This window comes from Coccinella septempunctata, chromosome 6 (genome assembly GCF_907165205.1).
Source record: "Coccinella septempunctata chromosome 6, icCocSept1.1, whole genome shotgun sequence".
Lineage (NCBI taxonomy): Eukaryota > Metazoa > Arthropoda > Insecta > Coleoptera > Coccinellidae > Coccinella > Coccinella septempunctata.
In genome coordinates, this window is record NC_058194.1 from 24,638,041 (window position 1) to 24,665,195 (window position 27,155).

General features: G+C 34.7%; 1 protein-coding gene across 5 annotated transcripts in view; it reads left to right on the plus strand.

Moving 5' to 3' along the window:
• LOC123315866 (protocadherin Fat 4-like) overlaps window positions 1-27,155 on the plus strand; it is a 32,310-nt gene that overhangs the window by 3,640 nt on the left and 1,515 nt on the right. Inside the window, exons 2-29 of one of the 5 annotated variants that reach the window (XM_044901760.1) lie at window positions 1,401-1,585; window positions 1,789-2,030; window positions 2,507-2,605; window positions 2,720-2,860; window positions 3,394-3,510; window positions 15,961-16,026; window positions 16,245-16,589; window positions 16,991-17,167; window positions 17,749-17,942; window positions 18,071-18,293; window positions 18,371-18,546; window positions 18,696-18,853; window positions 19,274-19,439; window positions 19,522-19,684; window positions 19,944-20,088; window positions 21,089-21,271; window positions 21,385-21,497; window positions 21,560-21,781; window positions 21,941-22,072; window positions 22,214-22,334; window positions 22,799-22,908; window positions 23,339-23,746; window positions 23,961-24,062; window positions 24,332-24,539; window positions 25,051-25,157; window positions 26,356-26,507; window positions 26,568-26,765; window positions 26,825-26,995. In XM_044901760.1, the coding sequence (XP_044757695.1) occupies window positions 1,401-1,585; window positions 1,789-2,030; window positions 2,507-2,605; window positions 2,720-2,860; window positions 3,394-3,510; window positions 15,961-16,026; window positions 16,245-16,589; window positions 16,991-17,167; window positions 17,749-17,942; window positions 18,071-18,293; window positions 18,371-18,546; window positions 18,696-18,853; window positions 19,274-19,439; window positions 19,522-19,684; window positions 19,944-20,088; window positions 21,089-21,271; window positions 21,385-21,497; window positions 21,560-21,781; window positions 21,941-22,072; window positions 22,214-22,334; window positions 22,799-22,908; window positions 23,339-23,746; window positions 23,961-24,062; window positions 24,332-24,539; window positions 25,051-25,157; window positions 26,356-26,507; window positions 26,568-26,765; window positions 26,825-26,995 (4,824 nt within the window). Of the gene's footprint in view, window positions 1-1,400; window positions 1,586-1,788; window positions 2,031-2,506; window positions 2,606-2,719; window positions 2,861-3,393; window positions 3,511-3,721; window positions 4,067-4,447; window positions 4,625-5,209; window positions 5,404-5,531; window positions 5,755-10,452; window positions 10,604-11,509; window positions 11,695-11,897; window positions 12,140-15,020; window positions 15,120-15,233; window positions 15,375-15,909; window positions 16,027-16,244; window positions 16,590-16,990; window positions 17,168-17,748; window positions 17,943-18,070; window positions 18,294-18,370; window positions 18,547-18,695; window positions 18,854-19,273; window positions 19,440-19,521; window positions 19,685-19,943; window positions 20,089-21,088; window positions 21,272-21,384; window positions 21,498-21,559; window positions 21,782-21,940; window positions 22,073-22,213; window positions 22,335-22,798; window positions 22,909-23,338; window positions 23,747-23,960; window positions 24,063-24,331; window positions 24,540-25,050; window positions 25,158-26,355; window positions 26,508-26,567; window positions 26,766-26,824; window positions 26,996-27,155 lie in introns of those variants that run through there. The other 4 variants (XM_044901764.1, XM_044901761.1, XM_044901762.1 and 1 more) reach the window with 4 other exon arrangements.

Consider the following 27,155-nt stretch of genomic DNA (forward strand, 5'->3'; position numbering starts at 1 on the left):
TCGACAGTCTCTCCTTCCAATTTATAATCGAAAAATGCTACAGTATGGGTTTTAGAGGAGTGTTTTTGAGATGGATTTCCAGCTATCTTGAGGGCAGAACTATGATCGTCAGAGTTGACAACGCATTTTCGGATGAACATGAAGTGAATTTGGGTGTCCCTCAGGGTTCAGTCCTGGGGCCGCTCCTATTCTTACTTTTCATAAACGATCTACCATGCAACTTAAAAAAGATGATGATCGCTGCAACATCCCGCCACGATCTTCTTCGTCTATTGAACATGATCAGAATACTACTGTTCGCCGATGACACCTCAGCATTGGTTACTGCGCGAAGCTTTGACGAGCTACAGAGGTTATGTCACCTTTTAGTCCAGTGCTTTGTTGATTGGTGTCGCTCTAATTCCATAATGATTAATGTTGCTAAAACTGAATGCGTTCATTTTGCTCTAAGATCCAGCGAACGCAGATTGGTTGTACGCTATTTGGACGAGGTTATTTCATCTGCGGACCATACCAAGTTCCTGGGTGTCCACATCGATTCCAACTTGAAGTGGAGCACTCATATCGATTATGTCTGTAGAAAACTCAATGGCTCTTACTTTGCTTTAAGTAGAGTACGGAATTCACTTCCTTTGCGGTCCGTTCTCAACATATACTACAGTTTGGTGTACAGTCACCTATCATACAACATCCTACTGTGGGGTAATTCATCGGACGTTGGCAGAGTCTTTGTTATACAGAAGAGGATCTTGCGTATGATATTTAATGTTGAGCCTAGGTCCTCCTGTAGACCGGTTTTCATTGAAAATGGCCTCCTCACCTTGGCCTCGATTTTCATTCTCAAATGTTTGATCTATACCAAAGAAAACGAAAATTAAGTTCACCAAACTTTCTAGCTTTCATAGCTACAGTACAAGAAACGAAGGATTGTTGTGTGTACCAAAACATAATTCCTCTAGATTCGAATGTTCACCAATGTATCACTGTATCAAACTTTTTAATCACTTACCTAGATCATTGCGAAGTCTTAAGTTGAATGAATTCAAAAAAGCAGTTAAAGTTATTTTAGTTAGTAGATGTTATTATTCTGTTGCTGAATATTTTTCTGATTCTTGTGAGTAGTTTTCTATTTTGATTTTGTTTTTTTCTCTGACTTGTCCTATACATGTATTTGTCTGACAGGATTAATAAAGTATTATTATTATTATTATTATTAATGTTATCGTGTCCAGATAATGAACTGCTACTTCACTCATATATAAAAAAGAGGGGACCAAAAATCAAATGTATGGGTCCCCTAATTTTCTCTTGAGAATGTATGACCCAATTTTTGTTGCATCAATTTTGTGACATCCTATAGAGGAGGAAGATTTTCCTATTATACATATTTTTATTCGCAGGTACAGAATGTTTGCAGAGAGAAGTTTCCTCGTTTTGTTAGTGTTCAATCTGATATCATCGATTTCAAATTTGGAACTATCTCAAGGGGATGCAGCAGTTACTTTTGAGAAGGTGAAGGAAGGATATTACACACTCACACTAGATGAGAATTTATCGAATGTAACATTATTCTATATAAAAGGAGGTGAGAGTGCATGAATGTAAAAAAGGTGATGTTTCGAAATCATCCTTAGATCAATGAAACAAATTATCAGTATCAGTTTATTATTGTAACACCTATTGGGTGTTGAAGCTGGAGAACCTTGGTTTGAGGATCATTATAATTTATAGTCCTTACGAAAAATTACATCACATTACTTGTACTATGCATACAACACTTTTTTTCAGCATATGGAACTGTGACATTACAATTACTTAATGACTGCACGGATATAGTTTATGGTTCAACATTGAGCAATACTTCACTTTATTTGAATCAATATCTGGACTATGAGAAAGAGGCCTGCCGCGACACCAAGAATATTATCAAGGACCAATCTGGAATGTCAGTGACTTTTGAAGTCAAACTCAATAACTTGGATGACAACGCACCACAGTTCAAACTAGATTCTAATAATTGTGAATTCAAGGTAGCTACTTATAATTTTCTGCTCAAATAGATTCGATTTAGATTCTGAAATTGAGTTATTTTATGTGAAATCGTCCACATTTTGGTCGATACTTCATCCATTTTTTAGAGTTCCATAGACGCCACGTGCGAACTAGATGGCACACCCGTCTACACGCTCATAGATGGCTCACCCATCTGTATATCTCTACAGTGCTCATTTTGAACACTATGGCGACAATAGAGTTGTTGTTAACAATTTTTTTTTTATGCAAGGTTTCCTTTTTAAATCTGTTACTTGACAATTCTTCTGTCAAATTTTAATCCTTAAGTGGCTGAAGATGGTCACATATGGATCCGAAACATATACTGTAATAACCTGTAATAAATAAATGATGTGGAGTAAGATTAAAACTTTGAGATTTACCACAGGGTGATTGTTGTAATGGATAATTTTTTTTTCCGAACGTTGTCGAATTATAATAATTTTTTTCTCAGGAAAATACCTTATATTCCATGGAAAATTCGACCTGTCAACTAACTATGAGAGATTTGGATGGAATGATGGAACAAGCACAGCTTTCACTAAAAGAAGGCGTGAGTAAATTACGAATTCTTGATCATATACAGATTTTCTTACAAGCAAGTAAAAATACTGTTTAGAACCATATAGTGAAAATATCTTTAAGGAAAATTATCTAAATATTTCAGGACAAGGATTTATTTGCTGTAGATTTTTACCCAAAACCTAGTACAACAGATATAGAAGCAACAATTGTTATTTATCTAGAAGATGGTGTAGAACTAGATTATGAAACGAGACACTCATATGTCTTGGTGGTGGAAGCAAAGGTGAGATTCTAAGCAAACTAGTTTAAGGGAGTATCATTTCCATTGATTAGAGTTTTTGATGGAAGGAAATTAAGTTAGGCTTCTTCGTTTGAGACTATATCATGGCTGCTTTCAACCAAAGTTACTGCATTAATTAAATCTTCACAGTTCATCAAGTCGTGAATTTGATGAACAGAAAACGCTAGATCTCTTAAATCTGTCATATTTTTCGTGGAACCTACGAAAAATCAGGACTGCCTCATTGAACTACTAAATAAAACTTATGCAGGGTGGGTAGAAAGTAACTCACGAAATTCTTATCTTCAGTATTCACTATTTTGCACAAAATGATCGAACAGTTCAATTTTTATTTCCAAGTACCAAACATTCGATGTATAACTGAGTAGTTTGTCATACACAGAAGTTGGGGACAGTTCGAGTTTTCTTATAAGGCAACCCTAACATTTTGTGACACAAATGGATGAGCTATTTCATGAAAAAGCTCTTCATTGCAATTTTATAAAGGAAATGAAACATTATCATCGATTTTTTAGGAACAAGTGACATCGGGAGAGGTTCAAATTGAAATCGATGTTAAGGATCAGCCTGACCAACCCCCAAAATTCATCCAAATGATAACCACAGAGCAATTCGAGGAGAATGTAGATCAGGTTTGTACATTCCATTAATAAGGAACCTCCAAGACCATAATTTTGACCTCAATACAAAGCTGCATTTTTATTTATTTATATTTCGAGATACTAAGATAAAAAGTGAAGCTTACGGATCAGATTTTTAATCATTTATCAATCGTATTTGAATTTTTGCTTATGAATAAGCAAAGAAAGAGAAAAGATGGTATAAATAATATTATTTTCGCAGACTTTCAAAGTATCAGCTATTGATGGTGATATTGGAATCAATAGCTCCATCTCATATGACATAACGAATAATGGATGTGAGAAATTCAAATGTATTATAACGATTTCGGAAATTGGGGAGATCCAAGTGAAAAACGTCGATAGGGAAGAGACAGGTGATACCATACGATCAACAATAGAAGCCGTAGAAGAAGACGATAACAGTGCAACGCCACTCCATATAACATTTTTTATTATCGATCAGGATGATGAATCGCCAGAAATTACTATGGATAATTCTATTGTGGAAGTGGATGAAGGATACAAAGGCACCATAACAAAATTTTCTGTGGAGGATATGGATTTGGTAATATCTATAATATTGTTGAGATAGGTGATATTGGAGGCCTCATTTTTTCCCAATTATTGACTTTTCCGCTCTCTCAAATCCCACTTAACGATGTGTTTTCTGTAAAAATGTTTCTTCGAGGTAATTCAGTGGCGTATCGCAAAGGAAACTATAATGTCTGAAGTCCCGATTAGCACCTTGAAACCATATTTAGAACTGTCCATAATCCGAAAATTCAATATAGGTATTAATGATTAACGATATTTTTATATCTTAACTTCTCGAATTTTCTAGTAGGTAATAACTAAAAGTTTTCTCAGGAATGAAAAATTTAAAGATATATTTTTTTCGATGGTTTTCACATACAGTCAAAACGAGCTAAATAAAAAAAGTTTACAGGGGGATAATGGTACTTTTTCTATAATTATGGATAATGGAGAAAGTTCTGTAGACTACGCAAAAGCTTTTGAGTTGATACCAGATTCGGGGTATCAGCATGGAAGTTTTTCTCTGACGGTGATCGATTCTAATTCGCTTGACTATGAAAATGAGGATTGGAAAGAAATCAAATTCAATGTAAGTTGTAATGAGTCATATTTCTTATATTTTTTAAGGTTGTGGTTTTCTTGAATAATTAAATGAGTGAAATATTTTTAGTGATGTTGAATTCACAACATCAGGAAGGTATGGCTATTTTTCACCACTCTTAGCAGAGTCATATTTGCCAATTAAATGAAACATTCCAGGTTTTTGAGGGTTGGTACATGGTGCAAACAGAACGTCAGTTTGTTTCCATGGCTACTCAGATAAGACTGAAGCAACATAGTTGTTGGAAATTCGCCTTATCGACAATAATTATGTTACTCCTCTGTAGGCTCATTGGTGGTTGGTTGCCGTTTGTCTTCTTTCGCTCGCAGTCAACCAGGTTGGCAATGTTTGCATGTTCAGTAGATGTAGCAAACCATTCAACTTGCCGAACTATATAGTTGCTAGGAAGCCTTAATTTGTAATTCATCCGGCGAAAATCTAATTCCTGGTTAATAAAAACTTTGATCTGTAATTACAAGTACTTGACATGTTTGGTGGAAAATATTCTTTTCCTTCTTGGTACAGTGATTCGCCTTCCAGTGTGTATGTCATCTTCTTTTTGATTTTTTCAAGATCATAGCCATAGAAACAGCCAATGAGTCGCACATGGATTCAAAAACCATCACCATTAAACTTCTGGATATAAATGATGAACCACCCATTTTTGTCAACGAATCGGATTCCGTAGATATTCCTGAAGATATTAAAGCTGGGGAAACTGTTTTTGATGCCATTGCTATTGACAAGGATGCAGGCGATATAGTTTCGTAAGTGTTGATTCAGTTGGAGAGATGTGGTTCCAGTTCTGCAAAAATTTATTTAAAAAAATTCATTTTCCGAATTAACATCAAAAAAAGGATAAAGACAGTAATTTTCACTTAATCGGTACTTTTAGATATGAAATAGTTGGTATCTGGGGTCAGAAACTAGATATTAGTGAAAATGGTCTAATAACCACTAAAAGTGACAACACATTTGATTATGAGCAACAGCAACAAGTAATGATAGCTATAAAGGCTTCAGATAATGATACTACCCATATCACTACAAAAACTCTAACAATTAATGTACTGGATGTTGATGATGAACCACCCGTCATGAGGATAACCATTTCAACAGTAAGAAAATATTTGAATCTGCTATTATGATACTCACAATGTAGTTTCGACTAGATATATAAAAAACTAATTTTAAGGATGATAGTATGGCGAAAATACCGGAAAACTCTAAACAAGGAACAGTGGTCGAAGGCGTGTCTATAGTGGTTTCTGATCCCGACACAGAACCACTTTTGGTACTAGAAATTGACTGGAAAGGAACCTATGTAACTAAAAATTCCAGAATTGTTAAACTGGATGATGATATCTATCAGTAGGCTCCATCAATGAAATGAATTCCATTTTCGTTTTTCAATAAAAAAATTTGCAGGTGTTTCGCGGTTCAGAGTACACCAAAGGATGATAAACTTGAAGGAACCATCATAATAAACGATAAGTGCGAACCAGATTTTGAAAAATTTGATGCTATAGTGCTCTTTCTAGTAGCCACTGATAAAAATACAAAAATAGGGGATGATTCCACGAAAGGTACTGAACATGAAATTAAGTTAGTTATTCAATAGGAAGAGAAGATTAAAGAGACAAAATAGTAACTTTTTCAAGAAAACGCTTGTCAACATTAATGTATACTGTTCATTTCAATGAATTATTGGGATCTGCAGGCCCTGGAGAGAAAGTTAGGGATATTAAGTTATTAAATACAATTCAGAAGATAACCAGTAGTTTAGTTGGATAGAGTATATTGTCACTTGATGCTTGCAAAATTGAGTCTTACTCCAGTGACTTGGAAGACATCCACTGGATAGAGTGGATGTCCCATGATGGACAATACTATCTTGGATACAAGTCCGTGCAAAATTAAGCATTGTGATAACCAGTGAAGATTTAACAGATGCACAATGTATCGTCTTCACAGGGATCAACACAACTATTTAATTCTTTCAAACATTTCAAATCTTCATTCGTATGTTTCAGGTTCGGTCCTCATAAATATTGAGGATCTCAATGATAACATACCGAGATTTATAGACTCGTCACTGAAAGATCTGACAGTCACTGATGGTACAGATGCTGTAACGAAAATTGGAGTTGTAACTGCCCAAGACAATGATATAGGCGATGAGTCACTATCCAGTAAGTTTTTGAATATATCACAATGTGGTCGTTTACCCTAACGTGTGATCACAATGGATAAGAGATACACTATTATTTCCAGGCCTGTTGAGGGTGAACCTGAATGGGTGGATATCGATGAAAAAACAGGAGAACTTACAGTCAAGAAAGGAGTGACTATCGATATCTAAAATTAAGAATCATTCCAGGGTTCCATCTAGTCTATCTAATATATAAAATTCTCGTGTTACAGTTTTTGTTGCCATACTCCTCCGAAACGGCTTGACCGATTTTGATGAAATTTTTTGTGCTTATCCGGTATCTATGAGAATCGGCCAATATCTATTTTTCATCCCCCTAAATGTTAGGGGTAGTCCACCCCTAAATTTTTTTTTTATTTTTCAGACAAAATTTTTAATTTCTATTTTTTTATGAAACAACATACAAAAATACATACAATCCTCAATTTTCACCCTTCTACGATCGACCCTTATTTTTAAATAGCCATATTAGTAATTTAATCATTTTTCCTCTCCGTCGAAAACTGATCAATCATCATTAAATTGGTTATCCCCGCCAGATGTCTACAGGTGTCACTTCTGACCCAGTAAACAGCACGAACGAACGAACGCTAGATGGACTAACAAAAAATATTGTTCACGCTATAGCATTAAGAGATTGATATTGTTTAATAGTGTTACTGTCGTAATTGTTTAATTAATGATATATAATTTTAAGGAATAAATTATAATAACTTAAAAATAATGTTTGCCTTTTGTTATTTTTATATTCCCTCATCGTTCACAGCGCTCCATGCTTATTTCACGCATATACCACATTCTTACATACATACAATATACATATTCTAACATACATACATACTTACAATAAGTAAGCTATTTTTTGTCTACACTAGAAATTACTAGGAAATTATTTATATGGCAAAACAACGTTTGCCGGGTCAGCTAGTAGTCAATTAATTGCCTAAATACTCAATACATAAAACTGAAATTATTGAATTATTTAAAAATAGATGTTATTTATGTAGCGAATATTAGGAAATTTATTTTGTTTCGTAAAGTAGTCTCTGATGATAAAGTGAACAAAACAAATCAAATTATACTCAATGACTGTCAATTATGTGGTGGTATATGTTGTATTGATTTGGGCAACAAAAATCAATTCCAGTATTATCATTCAAGAATCAGAAATCCACCAAATGGAGCCTTTTGTTCGGAAAACTTTTATTTTATAGAAACTGGAATGACATATTTTTATTTGAGAAGAAGCAGAAAGAAACCTAAACATCTATTTCGCTTTTCATTACAGAACGTGGTCAGATCTCTGGTCATCACCTAAGAAATCTCTGAATGATACGATCAAGGGTATCATAGAGGAGTTCAAGAAGTTATGGAACACTATCATGGGTTTAATATTTGGTTCTTCTAATGATGATGACGATGACGATAACAAGAAAAAGGACACTGAAATCAAGAAGAAGAGAAGGAAGAGGCATGTTTTGGAATAGCTTTTCTGGAAACAATATCTTTGTTTCGATCAGTAAAATTTTTAGCCTATTTCGATTCTGTTGAAAATATTATTTTTTGATCTTACTTTTCCTAATTATTCTTGTGCTTAAAAAAACTTTTAATCTCATTGCCATTTTAGTGTACCCTGCCTTGCCCCATAAAATTCATAGCATCGATAATAATTAGATAATTAGAGGTGACTTCAGCCAGATGATTTTCCTCATACTTAGGATGAAATTTTGCCATTTATTTCTTTGTATTTATATTATTCTGAGTGTGAATCAAGGTAGAATTTGGCTGTGCCAAAACTTGATGTGGAGTGTATAAAAATAGATTGCGTTGATTGTAGGTACTTACCTGATAATATCGATAAAATAATGAGTTGCTCTACGTAATGAAGTATAAATAAATATTTAGATATTCAAAACTACCACGTGACTAAATGTTGAATGTTTTCAATCCGAATAATCCGATAGTGGTATAAAAGCGCAGAAGGGTGAATTAGAATTGAAAAATCTCATTCTATTAAACAGTTGTGCGAATAATGCGACAATTTTCGCTTCACGCACACAGAAAACATTGTTCTAGAAAATCGCTAATTTGTCCCAAAAAATTCGAACTTGCAAATATATTTTTTCAAGTGCAAATATATTGGGGAGTTGAATAAGATTTGTGGTACGATTCAATTATTTCTAGTTAAAAAAATCTACTTACTTTTGTATAGCACAAGAACACTCCACTATGCTCACTGCACTTTGTTCGAATATTAAACTGGATCAGACCTATGACTTCAGATAGCTGATGACCTCTTCAACCTATGGAAGATTATTTTGAGCATTGAATCATTCGTGTTATGGATTTGGCGGCAAAAAACGCCCCTTCTTTAAAATTTTGTAACTGTTTATTGTTCTAGCTCGGATGGAAAGATTGAGTTTTGACTGCAGAGATAACCTCGCTATTTATTGGAATCGTCTAGGAGTTATTCGGAGATGGACAATTTGTAGTGACTCACTTCACCCTTCAAGCCTCTTTGAAGAGAATTCCGTTGATCCAATGAACAATGTGAATTTTTTTCCTGTAGGTCCGTCTTCAATCCGAATCTACTGAACCAACAGAGTTGAAATTTCATGTTTATATAATACTTGGCCCATTCACGAATGAATAGAGAAAATAAACAAATAATGATTTTGTGAGAAATTATATGAAACAGTCAACTGACAAAAGAATCTTAGTTTATAAACTCAGACAAGTTATAAATAATTATTTCCAGAAGCAAAGTTTTGAAGTTTCTGATGAATATATGTAGATTAAAAGTTTGTACATCTCTGGAAAGCTTATTATCAATAAGGTTTTAGGTATGTATGAATTGGACTCTTTTGCGTTCTATCTTCATCTCATGAAATGGGATAATGATATTTATGCATGGTCCTTATGGTAGTTTGATGCTTAATGGGCATCTGTAATATGTTATCATTGCGATGTTGGAATCTGTTCGGTATTTGCCCGATTGTCCTGATTAGGAAGATGTAGGTGAGAATTGTTTGATTAGGTTGCCTACGTGCTTGCTTAATCATAAAGATGTTTTGAATTCAAGTCCCAAATGGAGCAATGATGAAATGACTTTCTTTTTGTGACTAAGCTTCTGTGCTTAGTAATCGCTCAAGAGATACCGAGCACTAAAGTGCTTGCGAGTATTTCTGTGGATCACTGAACACTTAGCCTATTCGTAATCTTGTAGAAACATGAATATACGTAGGCGTCGTAAGTATACTACTGAAAAAAAGCGCTGTCGACAAATCACATGTTGTCATTTAAATAATTCATGACTTTGGGTTCTAATTATTCGAGAAACCACCCTCTTCCCATCTTTTGGCTCAGTGCGACTATATTCTCTATCCCCAACTGAAAAATAAAATTGAAAGCCTGATTTGAAGAACAATATGAAAATAAGTTTTTGAGAAGTTTAGAAACGTTACAGGATTTTTGTTATAAATGTAGGATGTAGGATCCTTTATCTCGTATATACGTATGAGATTCAACTATTGAACATAGGATCATGGATTATGCCCCAGAAAAATATGATCAGTTCAATAATGATGCTTTTTATCATGTAAATATTCCTATCGTCTGATCAATATATTGTTCGCCAAAAACCGATATAAGTAATAATTCCTCTTATCTCCTGATATGATGTTAGAGTGATAGATCTCTCACTCGATATGGGAGTTTTGATAGTGCAAGTGAGAAAAAAAGATGTCAAAAGTTAGGTGAGCAAAAAAACTTTTTCGGTGACACCAGAATTGTAACATTTACTGATCCATTTCGATAAAATAGTTCCCCCTGCATGACTTCTGTATTCTGTGCACATAAGCGCTATAGGAACTTTGTGGTAATTAAGGCGATGTAGTACATACGATTCGAAATCAAGACCATCGACATTGGTTGCTTTACGGATGCTACCTCAAATACGAAAAACTTTGAGCAATAGCCTGAATTACGTACTGAATCAGTTGAAAAAATAGAAATTACCACGTAATATGAGGTAATATTAGGAATATTGAATAATTTTCAGTTATTCCTGAATTTCAGCGTAATTTTGGAATATATCGCTATGAAAATCTTTGCAATATATAAAGAATTGAATCACCAAGGTCACCCCTTTGTTATTTTTATCGAAATATGTCGAAAAATGATTGTGAAAACAAGTTTTTTTGACACCAAAGTTCTAGTTTTTTTTCTCACGAAAAAAGTACTTAATTGGAAAAAAGAGACGGGGTGACATCAAGACGTCCTTCAACTTCAATTTAAAAAAAATCAAGGCTTCACGTAAGCAATTGAAAGCGTAAATTAGGAATTAGTGAATGCCGTTTTTGAATGGAGATTCTTGAGGTATTAATTCCCCTTTACATGAAATTGTATTTCAAAAAACTATAAAGCTGGGTTTCTAGCTCAGGTAGTTTAGAAAAATCATCATAATACAATGTTCAATGTTATCGTGTCCAGATAATGAACTGCTACTTCACTCATATATAAAAAAAGAGGGGACCAAACATCAAAAGTATGGGTCCCCTTATTTTCTCTTGAGAATGTATGATCCAATTTTTGTTGCATAAATTTTGTGACATCCTGTAAAAGAGGAAGTTTTTCCTATTATACATATTTTTTATTCGCAGGTACAAAATGTTTGCAGAGAGAAGTTTCCTCGTTTTGTTAGTGTTCAATCTGATATCATCGATTTCAAATTTGGAACTATCTCAAGGGGATGCAGCAGTTACTTTTGCGAAGCCGAAGGATGGATATTACACACTCACACTAGATGAGAATTTATCGGATGTAACTTTATTCTATATAAAAGGAGGTGAGAGTGCATGAGTGTAAAAAAGGTGATGTTTCAAAATTATCCTTAGATCAATGAAACAAATTATCAGTATCAGTTTATTATTGTAACACCTATTGGGTGTTGAAGCTGGAGAACCTTGGTTTGAGGATCATTATAATTCATAGTCCTTACGAAAAATTACATCACATTACTTGTACTATGCATACAACACTTTTTTTCAGCATCTGGAACTGTGACATTACAATTACTTAATGACTGCTCGGATATAGTTTTTGGTTCAATATTGAGCAATACTTCGCTTTATTTAAATCAGTCTCTGGACTATGAGAAAGAGGTCTGCCGCGACACCAAGAATGTGATCAAGGACCAATCTGGAGGGTCAGTGACTTTTGAAGTCAAACTCAATAACTTGGATGACAACGCACCACAGTTCAAACTAGGTTCTAATAATTGTGAATTCAAGGTAGCTACATATAATTTTCTGCTCAAATAGATTCGATTTAGATTCTGAAATTGAGTTATTTTATGTAAAATCGTCCACATTTTCGTCGACACTTCATCCATTTTAGAGAGTTCCATAGACGCCACGTGCGAACTAGGTTTCCTTTTTAAATCTGTTACTTGACAATTCTTATGTGAAATTTTAATCCTTAAATGGCTGAAGATGGTCACATATGGATCCGAAACATATCCTGTAATAACCTGTAATAAATAAATAATGTGGAGTAAGATAATAACTTTGAGATTTACCACAAGGTGATTGTTGTAATGGATAATTTTTCTTTTCCGAACGTTATCGAATTATAACCCAAAATTTCCTATCAATTCTGGAAGGCTTCGGAGCCAATTTGACAGTTCATGAACCAACGAGAATAACACCAACTTCTGCTACTTGTCTTGATAACTTTATAACAAACATGATCAATTGTGATGTTGTTGTTGTTCCCTCGCACCTGTCCGACCATACCGCCCAATTGCTCTCATTTCCTGCTGGCGAAGCTCACTCCAGGAATATAAAGAAACAAACTCGTAGGATTAATGAATCAACCATGCAAGATTTCCTAGAACTTCTGTCCCTTGAGGACTGGGATGATCTTTCCGTCTACCATAATCTGGATGTTGAGACGATGTGGAAAGTCTTTTTCGATAAATACAAATATATATTCGATGGGCTTTTCCTCTGGTCGTCCGCAAGGAATCATCTCGGAGAAACTACATAGATAACTCGCCAGAGGTTTTGAAACTCAAAAACCAATTGGACTGCTTGTACACAATGAGTCGTATCCGCCCTGAACTTATCAATTCCTACCGTGATACAAAGAAATTATACGACGACGCCATCAAACGTAATAAGGAAAAATTCATCAATGCTCAAATCAGCAACTCCAGCAACAAGCCAAGAGCAATCTGGAAGGTGATTAAAAATTTGACAGGTAAAGAAGTGAATCAAAGCTGCAGTAGGCCGATCCACAGAACCTTGTGAATGCTTTTAATAAGCATTTCATCTCTGTTTCCTCCTCAATGTACTCTCATGTTCCTACGAATATCGTGGACGTCTCTACAAAAACCATTCGACCAAATAGAAATTCATTCTTCCTCGTCGAGATAACTCCGGATGAAGTGATTCGTACTGCGAGATCCGTGGAAAATAATTGGTCTTCTGGGTACGACGGAATACCGTTAACGGTGATCAAGAAGTCCATCACTATAATCTCGAAGCCTTTAGCCCACATAATGTTTATAGCATTCAAAGATGGGGTTTTCCCAAACCCCCTCAAAATTGCGATTGTACGACCAGTCTTCAAAAAAGGGAACAAAGACGATCTCGGAAACTATCGACGTATCAGTATACTCACTTCGTTCTCCAAACTGTTTGAAAAGATTCTGGTGAATAGGCTCCTCAGCTTTTTTCACAAATTTAACGTTTTCTCCAATTCTAAGCATGGATTTCTCAAGTCAAGGAACACTGAAACTGCGATATTTGAACTGACCAGATCGATTCTGCGGGCGCTGGAGAGCAATCTCATTCCTATGGGGCTCTTCCTTGACTTCTCCAAGGCTTTCGACTGCGTCGATCATGATCGGTTGTGTCAAAAACTATGGACCTACGGGATTAGGGATAACCAGCTTAATCTGGTGCGGAGCTATTTGAGAGGTCGAGTTCAGAGAGTTTCCGTTGAGATCGATGGTGTTGTCTACACTTCACTTGATGAAGTAATGAATGCAGGTGTCCCTCAAGGTGGCATTGCTGCACCCTTATTTTTTTTGATCTACGTTAATGACTTGCCTGACCATATTCTGTTCGAGGAGACTATGGATTGCGCTGATGTGATGCTGGCCGCGGGGCTCAATGATGAGACGAATGTGGACGTGGTAATGTACGCAGATGATACCAATATCTTAAATAAGGCTCCCAAAGTGTCTGTGGTGGTTGAGCTAGCTCGGAAAAAATTCTCAACAGTCTCTGAATGGTGTCAAATTAACCAAATTACCCCAAATTTGAATAAAACGGAATGTGTGATGTTTGGAACCTCTCAAACAAAAACCATCACGCCTGATACAATTGACCTGCAGGGACACTGTTTAAAACTTAGCCAGAGTACTAATTTTTTGGGAGTTATGATGGATCAACATTTAAACTGGTTTGACCATGTTGACAGACTGCAGAAAAAACTGAATTCGGTTCTCTACACCATTCGGGTACTGTCACAGCTGGCCAATTACGAGTTGCTAAGAACTGTATACTTTGCGAGTTTTCAATCTACGATGGGATATGGAACATTGGCGTGGGGGAACAGTTCGGCTATTGGAAGATTATTTGTTGTTCAAAAAAGAACTTTAAGGGCCATGCTTCACTTATCCTCCAAAACAACCTGTCGAGGATTATTTAGAAAGGAAGGTATTCTCACAATATCTGCATTATATATCCACAGATGCCTAGTATTCGTACATAAGAACCAGATCTACTTCGAGAAATACCGTAATGTGAACATGACTAGGCGCGTTCATTCATTTCACCTTCCGAAATGCTCTCTCACACTGTCTCAAAAAAATGTAGAATATATGTGCCTCCCACTCTTCAATAAGCTTCCAAAAGAACTCCAGATTCTAACAGATACTAGTAAATTCAAGAGAGAAACTCGGAAAATCCTAACTGACTTGGAACCTCACAACATAGCAGCGTATTTCGGATGCAATTCTTATCTGGGTGTATGAGATCCTATTGCAGTATTTTTTTTGTCATTTCTTTTTTCTCATGTTTGACCTATTTTTTTTTCGTAATGTAATTCGATTATGAAAATAAATATTATTATTATTATTATTAATAATAATTTTCTTCTCAGGAAAATACCTTATATTCCATGGAAGATTCGAACTGTCAACTAACTATGAGAGATTTGGATGGAATGATGGAACAAGCACAGCTTTCACTAAAAGAAGGCGTGAGTAAATTACGAATTCTTGATCATATACAGATTTTCTTACAAGCAAGTATAAATACTGTTTAGAACCATATAGTGAAAATATCTTTAAGGAAAATTATCTAAATATTTCAGGACAAGGATTTATTTGCTATAGATTTTTACCCAAAACCTAATACAACAGATATAGAAGCAACAATTGTTATTTATCTAGAAGATGGTGTAGAACTAGATTATGAAACGAGATACTCATATGTTTTGATGGTGGAAGCAAAGGTGAGATTCTAAGCAAACTAGTTTAAGGGAGTATCATATCCATTGATTAGAGTTTTTGATGGAAGGAAATTAAGTTAGGCTTTTCCGTTTGAGACTATATCATGGCTGCTTTCAACCGAAGTTACTGCATTAATTAAATCTCCACAGTTCATCAAGTCGTGAATTTGATGAACAGAAAACGCTAGATCTCTTAAATCTGTCATTTTTTTCTTGGAACCTACGGAAAATCAGGACTTGCCCTCATTGAACTACAAAATAAAACTTAGGCAGAGTGGGTAGAAAGTAACTCACAAAATTCGTATCTTCAGTATTCACTATTTTGCAAAAAATGATCGAACAGTTCAATTTTTATTTCCAACTACCTGACTTTTGATGTATAACTGAGTAGTTTGTCATACACAGGGGTTGGGGGCAGTTCGAGTTTTCTTATGAGGCATCCCTAACATTTTGTGACACAAATGGATGAGCTATTTCATGAAGAAGCTCTTCATTGCAATTTTAGAAAAGAAATAAAAAATTATCATCGATTTTTTAGGAACCAGAGACATCAGGAGAGGTTCAAATTGCAATCGATGTTAAGGATCAGCCTGACCAACCCCCAAAATTCACCCAAATGATAACCACAGAGCAATTCGAGGAGAATGTAAATCAGGTTTGTACATTCCATTAATAAGGAACCTCCAAGACCATAATTTTGACCTCAATACAAAGCTGCATTTTTATTTATTTATATTTCGAGATACAGGGTGTCGAAGATTAAAAGTAAAGCTTACAGATCAGATTTTTAATCAGTTATCAATCGTATTTGAATTTTTGCCTATGAATAAGCAAGATAGAAAAAAGATGGTATAAATAATATTATTTTCGCAGACTTTCAAAGTATCAGCTATTGATGGTGATATTGGAATCAATAGCTCCATCTCATATGACATAACGAATAATGGATGTGAGAAATTCAAATGCATTATAACAATTTCGGAGATTGGGGAGATCCAAGTGAAAAACGTCGATAGGGAGGAGACAGGTGATACCATACAATTAACAATAGAAGCCGTAGAAGAAGACGATAACAGTGCAACGCCACTCCATATAACATTTTTTATTATCGACCAGGATGATGAATCGCCAGAAATTACTATGGATAAATCTATTGTGGAAGTGGTTGAAGGATACAAAGGCACCATAACAAAATTTTCTGTAGAGGATATGGATTTGGTAATATCTATTATATTGTTGAGATAGATGATATTGCAGGCCTCATTTTTTCCCAATTATTTACTTTTCCGCTCTCTCAAATTCCACGTAACGATGTATATTTTGTAAAAAATGTTTCTTCGAGGTAAATCAGTGGCGTATCGCAAAGGAAACCATAATGTCTGAAGTCCCGATTAGCACCTTGAAACCGTGTTTAGATCTGTCCATAATCCGAAAATTCAATATAGGTATTAATGAGATATTCATACCACCAATTAACGATATTTTTATATCTTAACTTCTCGAATTTTCTAGTAGGTAATAACTAAAAGTTTTCTCAGGAATGAAAAATTTAAAGATATATATTTTTTGATGGTTTTCACATATACAGTCAAAACGAGCTAAATAAAAAAAGTTTACAGGGGGATAATGGTACCTTTTCTATAATTATGGATAATGGAGAAAGTTCTGTAGACTACGCAAAAGCTTTCGAGTTGATACCAGATTCGGGTTATCAGCATGCAAGTTTTTCTCTGACGGTGATCGATTCTAATTCGCTTGACTATGAAAATGAGGACTGGAAAGAAATCAAATTCAATGTAAGTTGTAATGAGTCATATTTCTTATATTTTTTAAAGTTGTGGTTTTCTTGAATAATTAAATGAGTAAAATACTTTTAGTGATGTTGAATTCACAACATCAGGAAGGTATGGCATAATTTTCACCACTCTTGGCAGAGTCATATTTGCCAATTAAATGAAACATTCCAGGTTTTTGAGGGTTGGTACATGGTGCAAACAGAACGTCAGTTTGTTTCCATGGGTTCCACAAACATGGTTGTTGGAAATTTGCCTTATCGACAATAATTATGTTACTCTTCTGTAGGCTCATTGGTGGTTGGTTGCCGTTTGTCTTCTTCGCTCGCAGTCAACCAGGTTGGCAATGTTGGCATCTTCAGTAGATGTAGCAAACCATTCAACTTGCCGAACTATATAGTTGCTAGGAAGCCTTAATTTGTAATTCATCCGGCGAAAATCTAATTCCTGGTTAATAAAAACTTTGATCTGTAATTAGTGTAATTACAAGTACTTGATATGTTTGGTGGAAAATATTCTTTTCCTTCTTGGTACAGTGATTCGCCTTCCAGTGTGTATGTCATCTTCTTTTTGATTTTTTCAAGATCATAGCCATAGAAACAGCCAATGAGTCGCACATGGATTCAAAAACAATCACCATCAAACTTCTGGATATAAATGATGAACCACCCATTTTTGTCAACGAATCGGATTCCGTAGATATTCCTGAAGATATTAAAGCTGGGGAAACTGTTTTTAATGCCATTGCTATTGACAAGGATGCAGGCGATATAGTTTCGTAAGTGTTGATTCAGTTGGAGAGATGTGGTTCCAGTTCTGCAAAAATGTATTTAAAAAAATTCATTTTCCGAATTAACATCAAAAAAAGGATAAAGACAGTAATTTTCACTTAATCGGTACTTTTAGATATGAAATAGTTGGTATCTGGGGTCAGAAACTAGATATTAGTGAAAATGGTCTAATAACCACTAAAAGTGACAACACATTCGATTATGAGCAACAGCAACAAGTAATGATAGCTATAAAAGCTTCAGATAACGATACTACCCATATCACTACAAAAACTCTTACAATTAATGTACTGGATGTTGATGATGAACCACCCGTCATGAGGATAACTATTTCAACAGTAAGATAATATTTGAATCTGCTATTCAGATACTCACAATGTAGTTTCGAATAGATATATAAAAAACTAATTTTCAGGATGATAGTATGGCGAAAATACCGGAAAACTCTAAACAAGGAACAGTAGTCGAAGGTGTGTCTATTGTGGTTTCTGATCCCGACACAGAACCACTTTTGGTACTAGAAATTGACTGGAAAGGAACCTATGTAACTAAAAATTCCAGAATTGTTAAACTGGATGATGATATCTATCAGTAAGCTCAGTGAATTTCTGTAATTACGAAATATTTAGAACTAAGGGATCGTGGAATCTGTTTTTTATGAACTTTCAAAGACTTCCATCAGTGGAATGAATTCCATTGTATTTGGTAGACAATTCGTTTTTCAATAAGAAATTTTGTAGGTGTTTCGCGGTTCAGAGTACACCAAAGGATGATAAACTTGAAGGAACCATCATAATAAACGATAAGTGCGAACCAGATTTTGAAAAGTTCGATGCTATAGTGCTCTTTCTAGTAGCAACTGATAAAAATACAAAAATAGGGGATGATTCCACGAAAGGTATTTAAGATGAAGTTAGTTTTCAATATAAAGAGAAGATTAAAGAGACAAAATACTAACTTTTTCAAAAAAATGCTTGCCATTAATTCATTTTAATGAATTATTGGGATCTGCAGGCCCTGGAGAGAAAATTCAAGATATTAAGTTATTAAATACAATTCAGAAGATAACCAGTAGTTTAGTTGGATAAAGTATATTGTCACTTAATTCTTACAAAATTGAGTCTTGCTCCAGTGAATTGAAGGACATCCACTGGACGTAGAGTGGATGTCCCATGATGGACAATACATCTTGGATACAAGTCCGTGCAAAATTAAGCATTGTGATATCCAGTGAAGATTTAACAGATGCACAATGTATCGTCTTCACAGGGATCAACACAACATTTAATTCTTTCAAATCTTCATTCTTATGTTTCAGGTTCGGTCCTCATAAATATTGAGGATCTCAATGATAACATACCGAGCTTTATAGACTCGTCACTGAAAGATCTGACAGTCACTGATGGAACTAATGCTGTAACGAAAATTGGAGTTGTAACTGCCCAAGACGATGATATAGGCGATGAGTTGACTTTCACTATCCAGTAAGTTTTTGAATATATCACAATGTGGTCGTTTACCCTAACGTGTGATCACAATGGAAAAGAGATACACTATTATTTCCAGGCCTGTTGAGGGTGAACCTGAATGGGTGGATATCGATGAAAAAACAGGAGAACTTACAGTCAAGAAAGGAGTGACTATCGATTGTGATTCACCTAAGAGAGACGATATCCAATATTACATTACTGTTCATGATTCAGACCCATCTCATGATAACAAAACGATGGTAAAAATTATAAATTTTCTTTTTCAAGCAAAGACATTTTTTTCTGAACGAAATAGAATTATTATAATATATTTAATCACAAAAACTGGGGTATTATATAATAGAAGAAGAGCATTTGGTGCAAAAATTGAAAAGAACCAAGATTAACGTCAAATGCGTCCAATAAAAACATCCAAACATCGATAAACTGCTTTTTATTTATTTTCTTAAACGAAAACTTGAAGCTGGTACAGAATGAAAATAGTGTCCATTTTTTCAGGTTTCCATTCGTATTGAGGACGTCAATGATAACGTTCCAAAAATCATATGGAATAACAAGAATAAGAACGAGGTGCACATAGAAGAACAGTCTGCAAATGGAACAATGTTGACAACTTTATCTTCGATTGATTTAGATAGAGATGGTGAGCTTTTAAATTCGGAAAAGTAAAAATTTTTTTCAGTTTTTCTATAGGTATGGATTGGGAAGAGAATCTCATCAAACATATGTTTTATTGAAAGACTTTTCTCTCTTTTCTTCGATACGCAGAAAAACCTTTTCGAATAAATTCTCTACACTATAATGATATCCCCATCGAAGTCTGACATCTGGTTCAGGGTTTACGATCATTCAGTCATGTGCATTCAAAATATCATTATTTCCACAAATTATGATCTAAAATCGTCAATTGAAAGAATTGTCGTACCATCAATGCGAGTAGTAACCGTAGATGGAAATGTGATACATATTCTGAAAGAGCTACTCTTCTAGTAATAAATCTGAGAATTTCATCCATCTCGGCGCAACCGTTCGGTCTTGACGAATCTTTAACTGAACCCAGCTTTTCAAGGGTTTTTCGAAGGTCAGCTTTCGAGTCGTTTATCTCTCAATAAAACTAACCGTAGATGAAAATGTGATAAATATTCTGAAAGAGCAACTCTTCTAGTAATAAATCTGAGAATTTCATCCATCTCGGCGCAACCGTTCGGTCTTGACAAATTTTTAACTGAACCCAGCATTTTCAGGATTTTTCGAAGGTCAGCTTTCGATTAGTTTATCTCTCAATAGAAATATCCGTAGATGAAAATGTGATAAATATTCTGGAAGAGCAACTCTTCTAGTAATAAATCTGAGAATTTTATTCATCTCAATGCAACCGTTCAGTCTTGACAAATTTTTAACTGAAGCCAGCTTTTCAAGGGTTTTTCGAAGGTCCGCTTTCTAGTCGTTTATCTCTCAATAAAAGTAACCGTAGATGGAAATGTGATACATATTCTGAATGAGCAACTCTTCAGCTATATGAAGCTGCCACCTTCAAATACATCATCCCCAAAGTTACGTTGAATATCTATCTAGTCAAACTTAGGCTATCCAGAATATCCATATAATACAATCAAGAATAATAATAATCCAAAACCTTTCAGATCCGTTCAATAGGGTGATTTTCAAATTCGAATCAACAAATGAAACTGACGAAGTATCTAATAGATTCTCTGTGAGTGCTACTGGAAATATTGTCGTTAATTTGAGAAATGGGGCTGCGCTAGACAGGGATGCTGGACCTGCTCAGTTTATTCTGCCTATCGTGGCATATGATAATCCTAAAGGTTTGTATGTCTTTTTTGAGATAAACTTTTCTACCAAGTCTTGTACATACTTTGGTTGATGCTTCAATAAGTACAAGAGGTTATTACGGAATATTCTTGAGAAAACTTTTCAGGCATTTTACAACTCAAGGATCATTTGGATATAAAAGTCATCCTGGATGATTTGGATAATCACATACCAACATTGGAAACTAAATCCCTAGACTGCATGGAAGATTCATCCAAAGTAGGTTCTGCTATAGCTTTATCCAGATGACCAGTCCAGATGACCCCATTAAACTTTTTTAGGGTGCAACTATTGGTGATATCATAGCAACCGATCCTGATGAGGACGGTAAAAATTCCAACGTTTTCTTTGAATTAGCATCTGTTGAACCTTTGGAAGAACAGAATGCCAAAAAATTGGATTCCACATTCCTGGAAATTAATAAAGATGCTGCCAAAACCGCAACTGTAAAATTACTCAAACCCTTAAAAGGATACTGGGGAAAATACAATCTGAACATATGGGTAGGTAAAATATGGACGAAACTAATATGTATGTCCCTTGTTTGGTTTGTTCACTCGCGTTTCTCTCCACGAATGTTCTTTTTTTTTGCGAAATTCTATTCTTTTTTTTTTAGTTTCTGAAACATATGATTTGGAGGTTTAATATGCTGTTTATTTCAGACCAAAGACGAAGGTAACCCTGATGTAAACAACACTAACATCATTACATTTTCTGTGGAAAAATTCAATTTCGACCAACCGATATTCGACTTTCCGAAAACAGATGCAGATAAGATGATCACTGTGGATATGGTAAAAAAATCATGAAAATTCTACTACCATTAATTCATACATTATTTTCATTTCAATATCATTTTTGCATTATTCAGATTTTTCTTTATTCTGCGTCTAAATATGTGAAAAAGACTCTTACTCGTATAATAATAATTTTAGGATCTCACTAACCCAAAAGGCGACATCATACTAACAGACGCAACCACACTGAAAAAATTTGAAGTCAATGACAAACAGGACCATAAGTGGGATGTCACTTTCGAAATAAAGGAAGAAGATGGTAATGAACAAATTTATATATAGAAACACAGAGGTAACGTCAATTCATTCCTCGTTTTCGTCGGGGTACAAGTTGTGTTGCTTTGACGAGGTCTAATGAGACCGAACACAAGGTAGCATCTATTTTCTGTATTTCTGTTAATACTTTGAGCGATGGGGGCTCGCTAGTTCTATTCAGGCAGTAACATTTTTTGATTTTATATCAGCAGGTGTAATGTATCTGAATTAATTCCGTTAATATAGAAATTCCATGAACTGTTAATACTTTGAGCGATGGGGGCTCGCTAGTTCTATTCAGGCAGTAACATTTTTTGATTTTATATCAGCAGGTGTGATGTATCTGAATTAATTCCGTTAATATAGAAATTCCATGAACTGAACGTGGTTTAAGAATGTAATCATTGTTAACTGAAACAGTGCAAACGGCCAAAATGTATGTAAATAAAGATTGTGACTTTATTTCAGGAGGAGAGGCAGACTTATTCAGAATAATAAAGTCGCCTGAATGCAACTGGAAAGGAGCTCTGCAGATAACGAGATCACCTGATGATACAGAGATGAGTATGGTACACAGTGTAAGTAAGCACAAAATACATTAAAAGCAAGAATTCGAATTCAACCATTTCATCCCTATAATAAAAAAGAGTTGACAACAACCCTATCGATGACCAAATCGTACTCAGCAACAAAAGATCCATTTCTGACATATCAGGGTGGCCATTCGAAAGAACTCATTAATAAATAAATATTCAATAACATATACAAGTGAGTCTTTAACTTTTATACATATATTCTTCATCGGAGATATTATGATTTATTGAATTGTAGGTTACATTTATTTTAAAATTTAAACTTACAATCGGCTTTATCAATGAAATGAAATTATCCCATTTATATTTTTCCAAAAATAAATATATTTCTGAAATGTAAATCCCAATTGTAAGTCTTCCGTCTACCTCGATAAATAAATAAATCGTTCTTCCCTTCTAATTTTTTTTTTGGTAGGTCACCATTCACGCATATGTCAAGACAGATATGAAAGATGGAGAAGCTCCTGGGTTCGTAGATACCACCATCAAAGTGAAGTTCTTCAGTTTTTCCGAGCAACCAAAATTCGATAAGCAACAAGGTTCGGTCAAGATGGAAGAAGGAGATCGTTCAGTATTGGCCAAACTACCTCAAAAAGCTCATTTTGCTAATATGGACGACACAGTCCTTCCTTATTATTTCATTTTTCCACCCTCCGATACCTTCGAGGTAGATCTGAATCAAGGAACTATCGGTTTGCTGAAAGAGCTCGATTACGAGCAAATAATTGAATACGATGTGAAAATAGTTGCCATGAATAAAAAAATTCCACCTGTGACACTTCCTGCTTGGAACGAGAAAAATTATTTGAATCTGACGATAAAGGTAAATAATTATTTTCACGTGTTTCGCTATCACAAAGTTGCTCTGGATAGGCGAACTCTGTTGAAATGATTTACTTTGTTCTATCTATAGAGGAGGATCACCTTTGAAAACTCCCTCAATAATCCTAAACGAACATGCTTCACACATGAGCAAAGTTGAAGCAAAGTTCTATATTTTATTCATAGATCTATTGATAAATACGAAAAATTTTCAGGTTATCGATATGAACGACCATTCCCCTGTATTTAATCCATCGGAATTCACTGGAGCATTCCTGAGAAACTACCAAAAAGATACTGTAATTTTGACAGTTAATGTAAGTAAGACGTGTGTAGGAATGTTTTGTTCTGACATTACTAGCAATATCCCCAATATGAGCCCAATACTCTCCTGTTAACCAATTTTGCAGTCGCCCATTCACTAACTCAGCCACAATGATACAAACACACTCAAACAGTCTACAACGTCTGCATTCATACTTCTAATGCTTGATAGGTCGATTCATGATTATCATTTCTTTCGGAAACTGCCCTTACACCACCTCTAGCTTTAGTGTTCAACCAAAATTAACCAGAAAATTTCTAGGCGACTGATGCAGACCCTACGCTGCAAAATCTCAAGTTCCACCTGACAGATTTCGATTGCTCAACTACCCTGAAGGCTCCAGATATTCCCTTCAAGATAGGAGAAACTGATGGGAAAATAACCAATCAGTTCACTGTTACTTCCGACATGTCTGGCTTTTGTACTTTTTATGTGGTGGTCGTAGATGAACCAGACGAAAAGAACACAAGTAAGTGAGAAAATATTTCATCATGGCGACTAAAAGAGCTCATATTCTGCGATATAACTGAAACACTAGGATTCACATAATAAATGTGATGGAATACATCACATTGTTATATCTTTCAACCGACCTAATTCATTTTTTATATACTTTTTGGTAACTTTTTAATGCAACGAAATTTTCAACTTTCATTTTTATAATTTTTTTCCTTTGGTTTTTCCTTCTTCATAAAATCTTCGTATTTTTCATTCTTATACCTACAGTGTTTTATAAATTGTGAACTTGTCTTTTATTATGAAGAGAAGCCTACCCTTATGATGGTGATAAACCGAAATTAAATATCGAAATGAATAATAATCTGTTCGGATGCTCCTACTATCTTCAATTCAAATTTTAAAATACTAGGTATAGAATATTGATGCCATTTTCATATCCTCTCCTTTCAATAATAATACTTTGCTGCATCCTTATGTCTTAAATCTCTTTCCAATGTTTCAATTTTTTTTTTATATTTCAGTTCATACAGTGAACACAACTGTGCAGATAAACGTAATAACAGACGACGAACTAGTGAAGTTCACTTTTATAAATGAGGACTGGTTTGTGAGTCAAGAACTAGAAGAGGTAGGTTGTATAGGGGTGAATTGAAAATTCACATTACAATTACGATTTTTACAATTTCGGTCGGAATTCTCTTTTGTTCGAATTTTCTTGTACAAGTTTTATTTATTTTACTAATCTACTAAGTAACTCAGAAACTAAATAAATAATTAACTGAGTAACTAGCTAATTGATCAAGTTACTAACCTAGTCAAAAACTACGTAACCTACTAATCAAGTGATCAACTTACTAAATGAATAATATATTAACTCATAATTTAACTAACTGGCTAAGGCCCGTTTCCACCAATCTCCCTTAAACCGAGTACTTAACAAAGCGTAGTTTAAAGTTAATGGACGCTTAATTTTATTGGAAGTTGCACGACTGCGGCTTAAGAGAATCTCAAGTAAGGAGCCCTTAAGTTTTGATATCTAGTGATATTTCAGTTTTTTATTTTGGTGTAACTTCATTCTGGTCCAATAAAGCCGGTTGCCGAGGATCGTTGTCATTTCATTAACCTAACTTTATTGTCAGTCAGTGTCAAGTAAACTTTTATATTATTATCAAAGAATGACAACTTTTTGTTGCTGAATTAGCATTATTATTGATAATGAAATGGATTGTCAAATAAAAGGTATTTGACGTTATTAGAAAAACAGCAGTTCTGCAGCCAGTTTATGAGTTCAACAAATTATTTTGGGTTAGAATCCCGCCCTTAAATACCTAAATAATCGAATCAAAAGTCACTTTAAGCTTAAAGCTTCCTTTACTGTCATTTTTAGTAGGGTTAAAGGAGGCTTTAAAATTAAAGGGACTTTAGGTTTGATTATGAAGCCGACCGTAAGTGGTCATTACAAGAGCGCTTAGATTTAAGGCTAGCTTTAGCCATTTAAATGTCACTTAACAGTTGGTGCAACGTAATTTAAGTTAAGGTTTCATTTTAAGGGACACTTAACACTAAGTGCGTTTGGTGCAAACGGGTCTAAATAGTTCACGGAAAAACGAACTGAACAAATAACTAACCAATAGCTACAGCTAACTTCATAACTAAATAATTAAAAACCAAGTGAAAGGCCCACCGATTCACTGAATAAATGAATAACTGAAAAACTAACTGCCTTTTTTGTTTATCATTAAGTAGGTATGTACAATATTTTGAAATAAATCGCAAAGAAGATAACCATAAGTCTTGTTCATAATAAAAAACTTCAATATTTTTAGGTTACATCTATAATCGAGGACATATTCAAAGATTATGACTACAGATGCTATCTGGCCGATCTTCATTATGATCCAGATTGGCACAACTCAACAGCCCATTTCTTCTTTGTGAATAACAAGGCTGAACCTGTTCCAGCAGTAGAAATTTTAGGGTGAGTGTATTTACTACATGCTCATATGATTATTAATTGGTTGAGATTAATTATTTGCAGAAATTTGACCGATCCTACAAAATACTCGAAACTTTCTGCAGCCCTGGAGGGAGTGAAGGTCCACTTGTACTATTTTTCCGAAGAGAATCAGAACGAAGTAGTTGACGATTACTTGAAGATTTGGCTTATCGTTACTATTTTCATCCTTGGTTCCCTGCTAGCACTCATTACTATAATTTTCTTCTTCAGAAATAGAGCGTAAGCATCTTCATCGATCTTTCAAATTGACTTAACGAACTGAATTTTTACTTTTTAAGGCTCACGCGGAGAATAAACAATCTTTCAACTACAAAATTCGGATCGCAAGAATCGGGACTAAATAGAGCTGGAGTCACAGCTCCAACAACCAATAGGAATGCAATCGAAGGATCAAATCCTGTATTCAATTCCGAAAACTACATCAAAGAAGTTGACGCTGACAGACAGAGGTATGAAAAGAAATATGCCACTATTTAATCTAGATTTTATAGAATCTAAAAACCTTTTACCTGTAGAACATTTTCATCTACTACAGCAATAGAATTATCTATAATTGTTTTGATGATCCCACTCAAAAGTTAAGGAATTCTTTCATACAAGAAGATGTTT